The sequence below is a fragment of the Nothoprocta perdicaria genome, unplaced genomic scaffold, assembly GCF_003342845.1.
Source record: "Nothoprocta perdicaria isolate Ctin4 unplaced genomic scaffold, notPer1 scaffold_45, whole genome shotgun sequence".
Lineage (NCBI taxonomy): Eukaryota > Metazoa > Chordata > Aves > Tinamiformes > Tinamidae > Nothoprocta > Nothoprocta perdicaria.
Window position 1 is genome coordinate 3,844,644 of NW_020455699.1, and position 18,628 is coordinate 3,863,271.

Below are 18,628 nucleotides of genomic sequence, written 5' to 3' on the forward strand. Positions count from 1 at the left end.
CAAATTGTATTATGCACATTTCCAAGATGCAGTAGCACATGGCTTCAGATAGTACGAAATTTATCCTCCACTCCACTTGCCTCATGAACAATTACTCCTCCAGGTGTCAGGTAAATTATGGAACCTGATATTCAAGTCTTCTTTGCTCGGCACTTGCAAAATACTCTTTCACAACATCTTTCTGCTTCTCACTAGAAGTTGGGTTGAGACATGTTTTCTGGGCTTAAGGCCTTTTGCAACTGATGTGGGACATTTTCTACGCCTGCTGCAGGACTCATCTTGGTTGAGTATCAGGTTTACACACATGCACACACACACACACACACACACACACACACACACACACACACACAGAGTAGAGAAACAAGCAACCCAAAAAAGTAAATATTACTCTCTATTCTCCTTGATGGTACAGAGTTGCTTTCCCAATGCTTTAAGACAAGTCTCTTTCTTTGATTGTTTTTTGTGGGTAGCCACACAGTCAACAAACCAGACAAGTCAACCAGACACACTACAAACACTATAAGCTAAGCTTTGCCGCCCAGCCTCTGTGAGAATGGTGACTGACACACCTTTGTGTTCCTATCTCCTTTGTCATCATCCCTCTTCCTTGGGGGAGGGCGGGGAGAGAGTTGCATGACTCCCCGAACCTGTTCCCACATTTCCCTCCCCACTCTCTCCTCCATATGCAAGCAGGAATGCCAGAAAACATTGTCATTCCCTACACAATTAAGTATTCCCTCACTTCCATCCCAGTTCCTACTCTCTCAGACTTAACAGAGTAAGAAAGCCTAAACCAGAGAAATAACTAACACAAAAGAGGGAGCAAGATAACCAGCAACTGCTGCCATCTGTGATGTTAAGAAAAAACAAAGTTCCTATTACGGCCCATTTTTAGTGCCTATGGAGTGATCAGTGAATAATTTCGGGTAACCACCACATAAGTGATGACTTCGTGGGGCTCAGATGGAAACTTAAACCACAGTGTTGGAATCAAGTGGGTTGGTGAGGAAGGTCTAGAATAAGAACAATTTAGGAATGCTGCTGGAGAAACTGGAGGATTTGGAATAAGATGCAGTATATGACACTTCAGGAACAGACATTTCTATAGGGCACTATTTCTACAGTTTTTGTTAGAGCTTTAAGTTCAGATCTAGACTCAAGACTTTTCTTTTTTCTCTCCCCTTGCTTCCTGGCCACAAACTGTCATTGCAAAGGGCTCCTCTCTCCACCTCCCCCTCTTTTTTTGCTGTCAAGAGTATAGCAGCCTTAAGTGATTAGTAGCAGTTGCCTTGTGTTGGAACAATGAAAGTACTGAACAATAGGATCTGGCTCCTGATTTTAAGAGACACAGTTCTAAAATAATCCAGACCAGGCATGCAGATTTCACTGCCAGAATTACTGGTAAGTACGTTACTAGCCTCACCGCAGTTCCATCTGGAAACAACTTGCTCAGGGTCTCCCAAAACGTCTTTCTTGATCTGCCAATCACACACATACACACTGCAAACACCAAAAGTCAGAGCGAGGGTTACAACTCACTCAACAGCCTGCTAAGACAACTGATACGGTGACGACAGCTGGGGCAACATGGGACCTGGTGCTTCCAAACACATCCCCTAGAGCACAGGACGCAGCCGCAGCCATCTCCCCAGAGCCCAGTACTCCTCTGCAGCAGGATGCTGGAGACTCACAAAAATATTTAGCAGTGGCCAGAATAACCCTCATGCAGCTGAAATTGGGATATTTATTATCTCTGTATTGACTCTTGAGACAGGCTCAAATGGCATCTTTTTTCCTCTTTACTGTGCAAAGCCCAGGATTTGAGAAAGCAAGCATCAAGTTCAGAGTTTGGGGGAAGAACAGCTATTACAGATTTCAAAGGTCAAAATGAGGTTAACTAATTTAAAAAACTACCTACTGTAAGAGTGAAACTGCTGGTAGATGGCCAYAGCGCTAAAGCTTTTCACTGTCATCTGTGCTCCCATGAGCTGCTGCCTTAGGAGTTTCTTTACCCRTCCTGACAACTAGACAAGGCAGTCCCTAGAAGAGCAGTCCATGCAGAACTCCCAAAGAAATTGAGAGARGCCCTGGACTGCCGTTCACCTTCAGAGAACTATCACCCAAAGGTCTCCTGAAACAGCAGGGTCCTTTGTTCCCGTTTTCACTGAGCACTATCTCACTTGCTAAGGGCACTCATTTCCCACCCTGCTTCTCTCCAGGCTCTTTCAGAAAGTCACCAACTCCCACGCTGCTACAAACAGCATTATATTTATTAAAGAAATTGTTTGTTTGTTTGTTTTCAGCAAGAAGAAAGTCACTGATTATACATATATGTATATATATATATAGCCATGAAGAACAGTAATGTGTGTTAATCAAGAATCAAAGTGMAGATTCCCTCTCTCAACCCATTTCATTCTGGTACAGAAGAGGCAAAAGAAAGCCTACAGGTATTGGGAAAGTTAACCTGGATTACACTGAGTTGTTTAACACCGCTTTTGAAATAGAAATGCTGAAACCTGTGCAAATACATCCAAGCTTATCTCCTTATGTAAGTTCAGATGATAATTGGTTTAATTAATACTGAAAGCATATATATCTTTTAGTCTAACCCCACTACTCCGTGTCAAGGTCTCCATGTCAAAAGAAAATTAAAAAAAAAAGAAAACCACGAACAAAAGATTTGTGATGACAATGAGAATAAACAAATGGGGGATTATTAGTTCCTGAGCTCAGAATTACAGCTGCATTATCAGAAAAAAAAAAGAAATACCATTACATAACTTCAGATCTGGTTCCCCTTGAGGTTTCACATGCAGCTGGGGGCCGAGGCGGGCGGCTGTTGCTTAACTAGTCTGGCCATTGAGACACGAGTTTTTCTCAAAGCACTGAAAAACCTTTATTCCTGACGATGGTGGGGCCGGCAGACTTGCCACCACCTCTTTATTTAATGGCACATAATACACTCGCACACAAACACACGCGCATTTGTGACGAAGAGGCGTCGTGGCCGTTAACGGCTGCCCCGCCCCGCCGCGGCGCGGCGCGGGGGCCGTTAAGGGCTCCGCCGGGCGGCAGGGGGCGCTCGCCCGGCGCCGGCCCCGTTCCCGCCCCCACGCGCGGCCCGGCCCGGCCCCGTCCCCGCCCTCGGCGGCGCCGCGCAGCGCAGAGCAGCGCGGAGCAGAGGCCCAAGCGGCGATGGCGGCGGCGGTGGCCATGGGGCAGCAGTGGGTGCTGGTGGAGATGGTGCAGGCCTTCTACGAGGTGCGGCGCCGGCGGCGGCTGCTGCTGCGCGGCGGGCGCGGGACCGCGGGCGGGAGGCCGAGCAGGGCCGCGCGTGGGCCCGCCGCCGCCGGAGAGGGGCCTGCGCGGCCGGAGCCCTCCCGGCACGCGTGTGCGGGTCACCACGCCGCTCTGMCCCTGTCCTGGCGGGTAACCTTGCGTGCGAGGCTTGCGCCTCGCCGCTGGAGCCGGATAAGCTTGCTCTCACGGGCGGCGTGCCTCCAGTGTAAAGTCAGGCTTGGTCGTTTATGAGCCGTGTTTGCACAAGAAGGGAAACCTGTGTCTGTGCCGGAGTCCCCGCGGGGGAAATCGGAATGGCACGATGGTGTCTGGACTTTGTTTCGGGGTATGAAAAGTGTGTCCTAGTGATGGGCAGTGCTGTTGTGTCAGCAGTCTGGCTCCTTCTCTTCCTCCCGAATTAGCTGGGTGTTGGGAACGCAGGATCGGCATTTGAAACCAGCAGAGATTAAATATGGCAGGTATTTTAAAATAACAGACCCTAGGAAAAAAATGCAGTCTGTGGTATAGCTGTGAGGCTGCTAAGGGTGTAGTTTGTGTGTTTGGGTGAATAAAGGTGAGCATTTTAATAARTGACTAGTCAGAGACTGTCATCTCTGTGCCTTTCCTCCATGGTGCTGCCAGGTAGYGTGTCCTTGCATTTCCCCATCCACAGGAGCTTAGCAGGGGTCTTTCTACTGAGTTAATCTCTCTGATTTCCTTTCTCTGCAAGATGAGGCAGGTGGAAAGGAAACTGAAGAGCTCCAGAATAATACTGGASGATTCCTGGAATAGTTTATTCACAGAAGTTTGAAGCTCAGTTTTTCTCTGTGTTAAGTGTGAACAGGCTCCTCAGGATTCAAGGTCTGGTTGGATATTATGTATGTCTGATTTGGTAATGCCAGGTGTAAATGTGGAGTTCCTAAGCTGAGTGCCTCACACTTCCTCAGAGAAAACCCCTGGACTGGGCCCTTTGAGAAATACTTTTTCTCAAGAGTGTGGTGCCGACAATATCTGTTATTCTTACTGAGATTGCCTTCTTAGTGTTGTATTGTCCTATTTGTGTTGTAAAATGGGAGAAAAATACCACCTGATACTCCTCAGGCAATGATTGATCTCTAGAGATCCCTTCCAAGCTTAACCATTCTGTGATTATGTGATTAGTAACTTTTAAAGATATTTATTACAGGTTTTGCAGTATATGTATGGAAGTGCTTTGCTACCARTGCTGGTGGATCAATGTAGTGCATTGAATTCAGGATAGCAGTAGGTGTGGAGAAACACAGGAAAGTTGTCTGCAAGGAGCGCTGTGGCTTCTCTGCAAGGGCTGCTTGCATTATCCCAGCATGTTCCTGATCGCTCTGCTGAACTAAATGAAGCTAAATCAAACTAAAAACTAAATACTGCTCTGCAAATGATAATTGCGTTGCTTGTAATCTGGTAATGCCTTAAAACTCTTTACTGGTTTTAAAACTTAGTATTCAGTTTCCTTTTGTTCCTGGATGTGTGGTGCATTCTGTGTCCCTTGTTTGCATGTCAGATCCCACCAGAAACTATACACCTGAGAGCTTTTCGACTGAGTTGAACATGGATTAATATGTGTGCACTTTAGCAGGGGTTGACTTCGGCAGTGTAGACTGGAACCTTGCTGGGAAGGAGTAACTGAACCAGTCATTTAAAACTAGATGTCAAGTAGTGATAGTATAGTTCCATGCATGCTTTAAACTGGTTCTGCTGCTAATCATATGAAGAGACTATCTTTAACTTGCATCATTTCTATGTTCTAGTCTGCTGTATGCATTCGTAAATCCTCTTGTGTGCACACAAGAGAGTAAGCTGCATGGGGGCAAAACTGCTTTTGGTGGCCCTATTGGATGGTACCAGCTCAAAGCACCTGTGAAACTGAGTGCTGGAATGCAGAAATGGGCTCTGTGGGCAGGATGAGGTCTCCTTGTTAACAACAGTAGCATGTGCTGTCTGTGGTCTGCTAGTGGACAATAACAGTTCCCAGTTCTGGAGGGCCGTGAGACTTTTAAGCTCTCAGCTGCTCTTGTGAAAACTTTTTCCTTTCCCAGTCACTGTTGCAGCTTCTAAGCCTTATCTGCAGTGCTTCAGCTCTCTCATTTTTTGTTTTATTTCCAGGCACCAGCTTACCATCTCATTTTGGAGGGAATTCTAATATTATGGATAATCAGACTCCTTTTTTCCAAGACTTATAAGCTTCAAGAACGATCTGATCTAACACCCAAGGTATGTTGGGAAATTTCTCATTTTTATAGCAACAATTTATAACTGTTCATGTATTTGAAGATCAATGAATTGAGTCACTGTCACATTGCATATAAAGCTAGAGTTTTTCTTTTTAGTGGAGATTTCTTACATTGGGATAAGAAACCACTTATTACTTACACACTTGAGGTGTTGCTCTTAAAGTAAACACTGTACTACATATCACTGTTCAAGAAATGATGTGACCATAGAAGAATTGCTGAGCCATAAATACCTGGCACCAGTTCTGATTTAGATATGGCTTTCTTTTAAAATGTAAACTTATTACAAACAGCAACAAACGATGAACTAGTGTGTGAAGACTGAAATTTTCCCATGGCCTCTATCTAGAAACTATCAGGAATGAGCAGAATTTGTCCTGGAGGTTTCCCAGGATTAGTTTGTCTGAGGCACAGTCTCTCATAATAACGGGGGATAAATGGGTATATAGGAAGGGTGATTGGACATACTCTTTTAATGTGAAAATACTGAGATTGGCAAGAATGCATTAATTTTATCAGTGACAGATTTGCTATAGAAATATAATGCTATGTGATATTTGTGTTCTTTCTATGAGGTGTTGATCTGAAATCCCAAGTAGATAATAGGCTTTGCCAGAATTTGTTTACCAGAACTTAAAGTAATTCACCAATTGCTTTACCAATAGCATAAAAGACTGGAATTTCTTTGTGATGCAGAGACCCTTGTTTGTGAAACAGATTTGCAGGTATTTTACAGCAGATTTTTTTTATACCTTGTCATTCTGACTGTATCACACACCAGCATGCTTTCATATTGCTTACAGTAGGGATACATGTAAAGCATACGGGCTTTACAGTAAAGTGTATTTCAGGATCATTGAATGGGATGCAAGGTCTGGAGACATAGAGCTATAGAGGTGAGCACATCTACAGGAAGCATTCCCTTTGGAAAGAGAGTAAACAGTCTAAAGTGTCCTAGCACTGGGATGTGTGTGTGTGTTTGTTCTAATTAAACATCAACAGGTGAGAGATGAACTGAGCAGAAATCAGGAAAGGGTGGTTAAGATTTGATGAGGCTTTTGAAGTGATTGTTGGGTTCTGGATGTTTATCTTTTGTATTAAAAATGCAAAGAAGTGAATGCAAGGAGGACTCTAGACTGCCAAAGCACTGAATGTTCAGATCAKCTAAGAAAATAATGCAGCAGCTTTTTAGGTAGCCCGTGGTTAAGTCCATTAGGGAGAAGTCCGCTCATAGAATCACAGAATATTCAGAGTTCGAAAGGACCTCTAGAGATCATCTAGTTCAACCTTCCTGCTCAAGCAGGGACACCTGGAGCATGTGGCACAGGGTGGCATCCAGGCAGGTTTTGAAGGCCTYCGTAGAGGGAGACTSCACARCCTCCCTGGGCAGCCTGTTCCACTGCTCTGTCACCCTCACAGGAAAGAAGTTCCTCCTCACATGGAGATGGAACCTCCTATGTTTCAACTTTCACCCATTTCCCCTTGTCCTGTGGTCAGTAGGTCCCCATTGGCCACCAATGAGAAGAGCTTGATCCTTTCCTCCCTACATTCTCCCTTCATGTACATATATGCGTTATTCASATCCTCTCTCAACCTTTTCTTCTCCAAGCTAAACAGGCCCAGCTCACTCAGTCTCTCCTCATGAGCGATGTTCCGGTCCCTTAATCATCTTTGTCACTCTCCACTGGACCCTCTCCAGAAGCTCCACATCCCTCTTGTTCTGGGGAACCCAGAACTGCACACAGTACTGTAGGTGCGATCTCACCAGAGCTGAGGAGAGGGGCAGGATCACCTCCCTTGACCTGTTACATACTAATATATATATATATATATATATATATGTATATATAGTACTGCTCACATACTACTAGTATAGTTAAGTATTCAATAGAGAATTCACTGTTCCTCTCCTGCGATAGTTTTAATCTCTGATGTTTTAGCGAATCAGGAGAACAATTTCAATTTTTTTTTTTTAATTCAACCTCTTGGTCGTAGATGGTGGTAAGAAATGCTCTGCTACTCTTGCATCAAACTGGATTTGGTAATTGTCGACCTGAACAAAGCTGAACCCTGTCTCTTCCTGACAGCACTGATGATCACACAAGTATTTCTGTGTGTGTGTGTGTTGAATTGTATCATCTGGTTGCGTATCATTTCCTTCATTCACTGACGGACCTGACCTAAAGTTGTTCACAAAAGCACTCAGATAAATCTGGAATAGTGTGTGTGGGAGTTTTGTTCTGCATCTTTTTAGCTTTGGGCAGTGAGCATTTGGGAGTTTGCAAAGGCAGATTGTCTGCTGAAGCTGGATGAGAACAGGGACTCTGAATTGAAGGAAAAAAAGAACATATGGAAATGGCTCAAACTTGGTAAAGGTCCTGTTTCGGCAGGATGTAAGAATCAAGTTCATTGTCATGACGGTGATAGCAGGATTTCTGATGAACAGAGGCAATAATATTACTGCTGTCCTCATCTGATGAGGTACAACMTTTCTAGGCCAGAAAAGGTTGTACACAACCTTTTGTTTCTGCTAGCAAGAAACCAAAGTGATAAAGATTTAATTGTATAGATGCTGGATGTATTAACTCAAAGATGCAAGGCACAGAAGTAAAAATACGCAATTTGCAAAGAGATGTCTTAGAGCAAATGCCTTGACTTAGGATGCTGAAAGTTTTATCAGCTCTTTCTTTTTGTTGTCTATATCTTGGTAGCAAGAAGTATAGCGAGTGAATGATCCCTAATCTGATAGCATAAGCTAGTTGACAACTGATGATGGCAGGTTTAAGCTGATCTAGTTGTCTTTGCTTCCCCCTTCAGAGCTGTGAAGTGGTAATGTTTTCAGTAGGAAGAACAATATTTATAGGAAAATGTCTAGTCTGCCGCCACAGTTTTTTGAAAGTAGGCGTAAGTACAGCAGTGCTTGTATAGGCCTACTACAGATGAAGAAGTAAGGAGACTAATATAATAGAAGTTTAGAGTGATTGAGTCCTATTCTTGTAATTCAAGTGAGAATTGCAAAAATAACTTTTCAATCTTGGATGCAGAAACTACTTAACTTTCATGAAATATCCTCAGACAGTTGATACTGGTCTGTTTTATGCAATATGGCATCCCAGACAGAGGCATCTGTGTGCTTGTTGAGCTGCATGTTGGAACATGTCAGCTGCTCAGCAAGGAGAGCACTGATTTGTCATCTGTCTTGTTTTGGTTTGATTCRCACTGCAGTGCCCAATCTCTGCCACACCAGAAGGAATGAGTAGGTTGTATGGGTACAGGTGCTGTAGACTTCACAGTGGAGTACTGACTGCCTTCATGTTGAACAACCYGGTAACCATATGTGGAATTTCTTGAAGTTATTGTGGGGGATGCTGCCAGAGCAGAGCTGGATCAAATTACCATATAATAGCACTATTGCGTAGCCATGTAACACCATCTTTCAGGACTAGCCTGTTCTGGGGAGTCAGAGGTAGGTGGCATCTTGTGCAACTAAGTGAACTGGGCAGTCTCACTTCTGAAATAGTGAAGAAATCCACCTTAAAGGTAGGTTCTCCATTTAGTCAAAAGTGTAGCAAGAGTACTTCCATACTAATTTCAAGCAGTAATCAACTTTTCAGTCTGATTGTCTAGCATCTTTTAATAACACAGTTTCCCAAGTCATTAGCTAGAAGGATGGGAGTACTTCTCTGTGACTGTCAGTGCTTGATAGCTTAGGATTGCAGGAGGTACTAATGAATCTATGGCCAGGCAGTATGCTACTTATATAGAAAAGTAACAGTGCTAGTAAAGAGTGTAGTAGGTTACAAGAGGTGGCTTGTTGCAGAATGATGCAATGCATGCTCTCCAACCACGTAGCATTGGTATGAGAGCAAGAAGCCTGCCAGAAAAGACTTCAACTCTAAAATACATGATAATGAGCTTCTTGCATTATCTTTGAGGTTGTTGCAAGAAACCTCTTAAAAATTCCTCTTACACAGAAATGTTTTTTGATTTCAGTACTTCTGTTACAGCCATAGTGTGAGAAAAGTTAAACTATAGAGATATTAGGGTATTAGTGAGTTCCTGTCAGAGAAAAAATGTCTAATAAATGGATTAGAAATTTTGTAGGCAATGGGAACGAAGCACTTTGCACACATGTTATTCTGACATGGGCAGTTCTGCAGAGAAGAACAGAGGTGGATTGTTCCTGTTAAAGGTTTTCAGTTGTTTTCAGGGAAGACTTCCTACATRTATAAAAATTCTTCTAAATATTAATATGGCTTGACAGAGAGAAACTTCCAGCTAGTGTGAATCATGGTTTGTGGCAATTTATGGTATGCTGATATATCATGATTCTGTAAATACCAAATTAGAGAGCTACGATTTGAGGAATGTAATGATTGCAAATAAAAATGAATTAATCTGTGCATATTGACACAGATGTGTGTATTACACTGCTTCAAAATACTTGCGTTACCAAACAACCATCTACATGAACGTAATTATTACCCAGTTTGAAAAACAGGGTCAGCAAAGCAACTTGTTAAATAATATGCCTTAGATGTGTGTGCAGCTGAAGTGTTTCTGTTACTTAGTGTTACTATTTGGTCTTTAAAAATAAAAGTTATTCACTCTCCAGCAGTATAAATATGTGTGTGTGTGTATAAAAATTATAAAAGGGAAGGAGTAGATGAGAGATGAATTCACTTATGTTACAGCCAGAGTGAGAGAAATTGGTATTTTGTGGGTTTTTTTTATCAAAAGGGAATTGCCATAGCGTGAAATGAGAAGAACCAAGTGAATCAACCATATATTAAAGATTCCACAGCTGCAAGTCAAAAACTGTTTTTCTGTACACTTGAAAATTATCATTTTAATTCTTTATACTGGTCTAAAGTGTTGTAATCTGTGGAAGGTGCAAGACAGAAGTGCTGTTAAATGTGAGGATATTGGAGTAAAAGCTTTCCAAGGCAGTCACTCCATGGAAACCTGCTTTTACTGCATCTTATATTAATGAACTTCTCATAAGGTCGAGAGATACTCATAAGCATTTAGTCCAAAAGGTCAACAGGAGAGGCCAGTTGGCTGATCCAGTTTAGTCTCTTGATAGGGTGGGTTTGGTACAGACTACAATGTCCTCAATGTCCCTAGTCTTCCACAGTAGTAAAGAAACTTCTGCTATCGAAATATTTGGTACACTGCTGCCTGTGCAGTGCATACAGGAAAATATGTGGAAGGAGAAGATAAGAGAGAAGAAGGTAGAAATGTTTGTCCTTTATGTCTTTGTGTTCTTTAAAATGGAGTAAGGTAGCAGGTGGCTGTTAATATGCGCTGGAACTAGTGAGGTTTTGCTTTTGAGAATGGGGTTTACTCTTCTGTATATTGCATTTTGTATTGGTGGGGGGGGAAGTCAGGTTATTGACACATCTTGTCACCTATGCTGTTAGTTTTTGTGTGCTTTACTCATTTTGAMGAATGAATCAAAGCTTCTCACAAGTTGGTATGAGTGGAAGGAAGAGAAGTACTAATTAGGAACTGCATATTCACACATGTCAGTTACAATTTTATTATGATGGCTTATTTTAGTTATAATGCCTTTTTGTAAATGTCACTTTTCTTTCTGCTGAATTCCATGTTGSAGAGTTTTTAACCGAATTTCTACGCTTAAGTATTTAAACTGTTCAATGATACTTGGTACCCAGAGTTCGAAATTTAAGAAAGAAAGAAAAAGCAAAGTACTTGTTTGCTTAGCTTTAATATTGCCCTTTTGAAGAAGAGGTGTGTAATATTGCCTACTCTGCCTCTGAACTATTTTGTAATAATAAACATTTAAACYTTCTTTATGTTAAAGTCTTTAAGTATTTGGGTTTTTTTATTTGTCCTTCTGTAACTGACAGGCTGCATTGTTTTCTACCTGATTTATGCCATTTCCTAAGGCTTTTTGAAATTATTTTTGATGCTCTAAACTGGGCATTWAACTACTGATAGAAGCTATAGGGACTTGAAATGTGTGGATACTAAGTATAGAGGAGCAGATTGAAGGCTGTGTAAGCATGTATAGTGACATCCTCTTTTGTTTTTCAATTAATAGCTCAGTTTAACTTTGATCAGTTCTCTATTAGTTATTTGTTTTCGTTTTCTTAATTAAGTATTCCAGTCTGCTATTTGCCATGCATGTGGATGGCATTGGTACAGAGCAGATGTGTAGCTTTAGTGCTTAACCCTGAAGAAATATCATTCCAATCCATGTGCTGCAGCTGTRTGCAGGGCTCAGGGGCTTGTCTGCAGTGGGTAAAGAAACTAAGCATCTCTTGCTGTAGGTGACTCTGTGTGTGCAGGGGAGTTGGACTAGGTGACCTCTAAAGGTCCCTTGCAACTTTAAGGATTTTGTGATTCTGTAATTCTAACGTAATTCTAGCTACTTCAAAATACTGAACATGTTTAAATTTAATTCAGTTGTACATACTAATGGCACTTACTTCCCTTTAAATATATGCCTCCTGCGTAATCTAGTAAGAAATCCAACATGAGAAAGGAGAATAAATGGTATTTAAAGTACATCTGCAAAGTATTAAAAAAAAACAAGTGACTGTGCTCCCATAAAAATATCTCTTTTGAAATACATGAGTATTTAGATTTCCATTTGAGTTTTGAAATAGACCTTTACCAAGTTCTTGGGATATTAATTAATATTTCAGCAATACTTAAAATAGTTATTCATTAGTTTAGAAAAAGGAAAGCAATGCAAATGAAGGAGAGTTGAAGATGTCATTAACTATAGTTTCCTTCTGATTTCCAATATCTTAGTTTTTTATTTATCTTGAAGTTTTTGAAAGATTTTTTAATAAGAAAAATAAAAATGGGAAAAGGTTAAGCTGGGAGATTTTTAAAAATCAATGATAGTATTAATACTTAGGTATTGAAATACGCAGTCTTAAAGACTGTGCTACTTTGAGAAGTAATAGAGAAATTTAACAACACCATAATCATAAAATTCAAAGTTAGCATTTTAACAACTATGTTACCAGTGTAACAATGCACATGTGATAAATAATCATCTGAAAAAGTTCTTCTTTCATGGCAAGAGGAAACAGGTAGATGATTTGTCTTAATAATTGCTGATGTCTTTTATCTTTTGTATAATTTCTTAGTAAAATACATTAGTCTGGTCCCACATAAATTTATCTGGGATATTGGTTCTGTGCATGTCCTTCATGAAATTTAAGTTTTGGAATAAATTTGTAAAGCACTTAAAAATGAATATGCTTTTGCTATTCCTCCATGGTTAGGCAAGGATAAGTGATTTAGTAGTTGTCCTCCTCATTTCAAATATTCTGAAGTCTGTATTCTCCACTGTATGGAAAATGCATATGTGTTATTTTGCTCACCTGTTACTCCCACTATTGTATCAATTTTTTTTCCTAATGAAAATCCTTTTTTTAAGCAGTATGCTTTCTTCTTTTCAGGAAAAAGAAGAATTGATTGAAGAATGGCAGCCGGAGCCGCTTGTTCCTCCTGTGTCAAAAGACCACCCAGCTCTCAACTATAACATTGTTTCAGGGTAAATATGACTAAAGTAAACTGTTTTTATTTCAGCCTAAACAGTTGTTGATGTCTGTATTTCTAAGTGGGTTGCTATGCAAGGATTTCAGTAGCCCTCAAAACTTTCATGAGTGAACTGCCATTGTAGCTAACAGGACTGGATTTACCACTAGAAAGGTCTTCTTATAAAGACAATCTTAAGATAGAGTTTCTTAATTTAAATGATTTAATTCAGCAGTTTTTAAAATATTGATTTGTGGTTTTGTCCTAGCATTTATTTAGGTATATAGTGTTTGGTAATCTTGAAGTGTTTTAATATTAGAGTAGACCTAGAGGTCTAGAAGTGATTGCAGACTCTTGTGGCTGTGGAGTTAAGGGGACACAAAACATTTCACATGAGTTTGATTTGAGGACTGGCATTTTGGTATGTTGTGAAGCATAGTGCCTTTTAAGGATAATAAATTTGGACAATAAATATGAATATGCTTGATGGTAAAGTTGTTGTGTGAAGAAATTGCATATTTTTTCAGGGAATTATAGGTCAGCTTTACACTGTTAGGTGGATGTTTTGAGATTTATAAAAACATCTGTAGTGTTTCAGCCAGGAATCACAGTATTTCAGAAATTGCTTAAGAAAGCATCGACTTTGTTTACTTATGTTGATAACATATAAAATGTAAACATTCTTAATATTCTGACAGTGACATTAATACTTTCAAATGAAGTTATGACATATATTTTGTTCTCAGAAGTTGCTGCATTTTGAAGGCCTGACCAATACAGGGAAGAAATGATTGCTGTGGAAAAGGATACCTGTTTTAATTGACTTCTATTATATGAAGAGTGTCTGTTTTTCACCCTGTTTTATTCAGGACTTTGAAACAAAGCAGTAGCTTTAGAGCAAAAGGAGGTTGAAGGAGTTTCTTTTGGTTTTCTCTTTTTTTTAAGATTGGAACAAAGAAACCTTTTAGCTTGTTTCAGGAAATGCTTAATTATTTAGGACCTTCCAGTGCAGGCAACCTACTGCAGTAGAAGTAGAAAAGAAGTAGAATTAATATGTTATTGCTGTTGAACTTAACAGATGTTATGGGGACAACTTTGTATCTGTGTGCTAAGGTTTAGTCTGCTAGGCAATCACTTTACCCTTACACGCAGAACAGCAATAAGCTTGAAACCTGGCCTATCAGCCTAGGCAGAGTTTCAGAGGTAATACAAAAAATTAAAGTTTCTTTCTCCTAATTGCAAGTGAAGAGAATTTCTGTCGAGCATTTTCAKTTAGCATTTTAGGAGGAACTATACTGATGCTAGTGATTATGATGTGYTAATGTCTCCTATGAATGTCGACCTAGGTATGTCTCGATTATATTTGTTTGTGGTAATTAAATACTGCATATTAGATGTAATATGTGGATTGGTTTTGTATAGGCTCATAGCTATTCTAAAAAGTATTAAATATTTCAGTAAAGTGGTAAAKTTTTTTTTTGACTCACAGTCTTGAGGGGACAGACTTCACCCTTCCTTAGTATGTAAAACAGTTTGTCGTTCATTTTGTATGTGTTAACATGTTTTTTATGGTCAACATTTTTTTCCTTTCCTTTTTGTTTTTTTTGTTAAACAAAATCCCAGTGATTTATGTTGCTAGATGGTAAGCAAATCCATGATGATACAGTGATACCTTAAGAAATGTATTTTACTAGAACAAGTGAGATGAGGCAAACTATAAAGAACTTTTTTTTTTTTTCCTCTTGCAAAGACTAATTGTTTATGGTATTTTTGAGGTTGCAAAGCACTCCATATGGTATTGCTAACATGCCTATTTTGGGGTACTTAAAAAGTAATGGTCCTTTAGAAGACTGGGAAAGAATCTGTTAGCAAATTAAGTCTGTGTTTTGATGAGAGCTTCAGCTTTCTCCGTCACAAGTTGTTAGTGAACATTAGTCAGCTTTGTATGAAATAGGTTTTCAATAAAACAAACTCTAAATTTTTTCTTAAATTTCTTCCCGAACTATTAAGGATTTTTTTATTAAGCTACAGGAATTTGACTTTTCCTTGTTTTTCGTGCCTCGACACTGAACTTTGCTGTCAATTGGTGGTTAAAGGGAGAGAAGTGGGAAAAGAGYATATTGAAAGTGCTTTTGCCTTTTGCTGTTAGAGGAAAAATAAAATGAAAAAAAAGCTCAGCTGCAATTTGACTGTTTATGAAAACAACAACTTTTCATTTRTAATAATAGTTCTTTCTAATCTTTTTAGTCCTCCCACTCATAAAATCACTGTTAATGGCAAGGAATGTATAAACTTTGCATCATTTAATTTCCTTGGACTTCTGGATAATGAAAACGTTAAGGTATGTGTTTCCTGTGTTTTTTCTGTATTACATGATTTTTCTTTGAGTCTGTATGTTAATTTAAAATTAGGAATGGCTTCAGAAAATTCAAACTTTGTCAAGGAACATGGCACCACTTCKAAATGGCGAGGAAGATCATAAGCCTTATGCTGTTCACATTTTTTTCTGTAAAACTTTGATGCATTTGTTTGGAGTTGTTGATGTTGCATATTAGATTAGTGTCTGTTGTAAGTTTTCTGTAAAATACAATGAATGATGCTTAAACACTAGTCTAAAATAGTTGTAGTGTGGAATAAATTCACAGAATTTGTTATGCAGTTATTCTTTCTGTGGAGCAAGAATTAGTAAATATACAGTGGCATGACGTTGTATGAGTTGTATAGAAGAACTGGTAATCTATTTTGGGAATAAATGTTTCATGTAATATTTTTTTCTATTAAAGAATGCAGCGCAGGCATCTCTRAAGAAGTATGGTGTTGGCACTTGTGGACCTAGAGGATTCTATGGCACTTTTGGTTAGTAACTTTTAATTCTGATTTACCTTTAAAGATATTTAGACTTCAATAGTCAGCTGGACAAAGTAGTCCTACATATTGGTAGCAAGTTATTTCTTTCAGTCTGAAGAACAATTACTCTCTAACATTTTTCTTACTGTARTAGTAAGGATTAGAAGCATTTATAACATTGTTTTTCAGTTTTTATGCGTTTTTTTCTCTGTCCTTTCAGACAAAAAACTCTGCCCTTTCTTGGACAAAGGTTACAAAATTAAATATAGTCCACTCTAGCATTGACTGCCACAGTGGAGAAAATAAACTTATTAGCATGTAATCAAGTATAATGAATTTATGAGTCTCAGTTAGCAATATGTTCCTAAGAAGGCCAGAAGAGGGCAGCCTGACCTTGGGATTCTGTGCTAAAGCTTAGTTAGATTTTTCTWATTCTGTGGAGAGAATGAAAGAGGGTGTTACTGACAATTTTTTCGCTCTTACTAAGAACAAATAAGCTGCTTAATATCAGCCACTTGAAGTGATTTTTCATAGATGTTGGTAAAATACTTACTGGAAACCGAAGAGTAAWATGAATGCCACCCAGTTGTAGGCTAAAAATACAAATTTGTTTCTTTTGAGCCTTACAGATGCTTTCCAGAGGTAATGGAATTTGCAGTGTATTTATGCTGAGATGATTTCATAGAGGTAGGCTTGACCAGAATTCAGCATAAGACTAACTTTGACTTTTTTAGTTAATCAGATTAACTGGTGACATAGTTGCTACATCTATTTTGTTTTTAGAAATACCATATATCAGAACAAAATCAAGTATTTGACCATCTGTCTTGAAGATACTAGTCTGAAGATAGAGTTCTTTTCTAATCAAGGTTATAGTAGCTTGTTGATCACAGGAGAGTTTTGGGAAGCCAGATTCCCTCAGATGATCTCGATTCAGTAGGGAATTCCCTTGCTAACCATGAAATATGACTAGGATCATGAAAGACTGAGTCTTTATGGTGATTTTCTCCATAATGACAAGGTGAGGGTGGGTTTATTTGTTTGAGGTTTTTGTAGGTTTTAGCTTTTATAGATTTTTGTTGCTAGCTTACTCAGAAGTAAAGTGACCTTGCAAATAAGATTTATAAAAGGAGATAGGGGCTTTGGTCTCAGTAGTCCTACTCTGAACTTGGATATTAGTACATGCCAAACTCCAAACTGGCAATTATTGACATTGCTAGCTATATTTAGATTTTGTAAGTGTGCAGAAAGATGTTTTGGTCATATCTGCCTCTGTGCAAATATATTTGTGTTAGTGATTAGCCTACCTGAAAGGAGAGCTGCAATGTAACCTGACTAAAATTAATACAGCAAATTATTTCAGTGAATAATAGGTGATTTAGATAGTAATCTGTTTTTATTGTGATGGAATGATAGTGCAGCTTTAACTGATGTTGTCATAGGCATTTCAGATTCACCAGTTTCATTCATTTAAATTAAACAAAGCATTCTTTCTGTTGAGTGGTACTCATTCGTATCAGCTTCTTTTTATGCTCTATTGAAGTCTTACCTGCAGTGCTTGCGTTCAGAAGACTTAAATCTTGCCAAGAATGAGAATATTTAACAGAATTCTAAGATTTTTTTTCTCTCTTTAATAGAATCTGATTATATTTGTTTGCTTTTTTTTCTCACTATATTTCTTTAGCTCACTATTTTCTATAGCCTCTGTGCATTACAGTACTTGTTGTTGAGCAAAAGCTCAATGAGAAGCATGCAAGTTTTCATTTTTAACTGGGTGATGATCTCTTCATCTTTTCCAATCAAACATACTAGTTGAAGGTTGCAGGTATTGCTCTCCAATAAAGCATTTTTTTCCCTTTAGGCATCAATAACTTGGTAATCAAAATAATAGTTTAGTCCTTGTTCCCCCTAATTTGAAATTTTTAGCTGATAAGACTTCAAAAAAGAACATTTTTGGCCGAACATGCCATGTTGCCAGTCAGCATTTTCTGGTGCTTGCTGTCAGGGAGGAGAAAGAAGAGAGAGAAGAGGAGAGGGGGAAAAAAAAAAAAAAAAAAAAAAAAAAGATCATTTTGGGGCTTTATGTTCAGCAATTGAATCGAAGTACATATATAAAGCTTAGCTGTAGATTCAGTTCCAGCTCCGAGATTCCTGAAGTTCATGTAGAAACGAAAAAAAGGATGCTTACAAAAGACTTAACATTCCTGTTGGAAAGTAGATAATCAGTATCCTTCCTTTTCAAGACTTTTAGAGAAAAAGGGCTATTGTAGCTTTCTCTGAGTGTGTTTAGTATAGCTACTACAGCTGGATCACAGTGATAGGTAGGATAAGAAAACTTTAAAAGAAGAATCGAGTGAATAAACATTTTGACTTTCAATAAAAAGAGAGTAAACAAACTCCTCTTCCATTTTTGATGCTCAGGTAAACATTCAGAAAAGGAAGTTCAAGACATACAGTTTATAGATGTTTTTTGACTGGATTTGAGAGGCTGTCCTTTGAAGATGTACCCCTTGCTATTATTGTGTAAACATATACATCAAGTGATTATGCTATTTCTTTGAAGCATTGCACTATTTGTCTTTCATATGGCTTTTTACAAATCTTAAAAAAAAGCTTTTGCTACACCCTTACAATGCTAGAAATATGAACACAGAAGTAATGATGCCTCAGAGGATATTAAAAAATCTATATGGTCCATTTTTTGTTTG

General features: G+C 38.9%; 1 protein-coding gene across 1 annotated transcript in view; it reads left to right on the forward strand.

Moving 5' to 3' along the window:
- Positions 1–3,201: 3,201 nt before the first annotated feature.
- Positions 3,202–18,628, forward strand: part of SPTLC1 (serine palmitoyltransferase long chain base subunit 1) — a 29,516-nt gene continuing 14,089 nt past the window's right edge. Inside the window, exons 1-5 of the mRNA XM_026046589.1 lie at positions 3,202–3,267; positions 5,425–5,532; positions 12,995–13,089; positions 15,321–15,414; positions 15,857–15,929. Coding sequence (XP_025902374.1) covers positions 3,202–3,267; positions 5,425–5,532; positions 12,995–13,089; positions 15,321–15,414; positions 15,857–15,929 — 436 coding nt within the window. The remainder of the gene's footprint in view (positions 3,268–5,424; positions 5,533–12,994; positions 13,090–15,320; positions 15,415–15,856; positions 15,930–18,628) is intronic.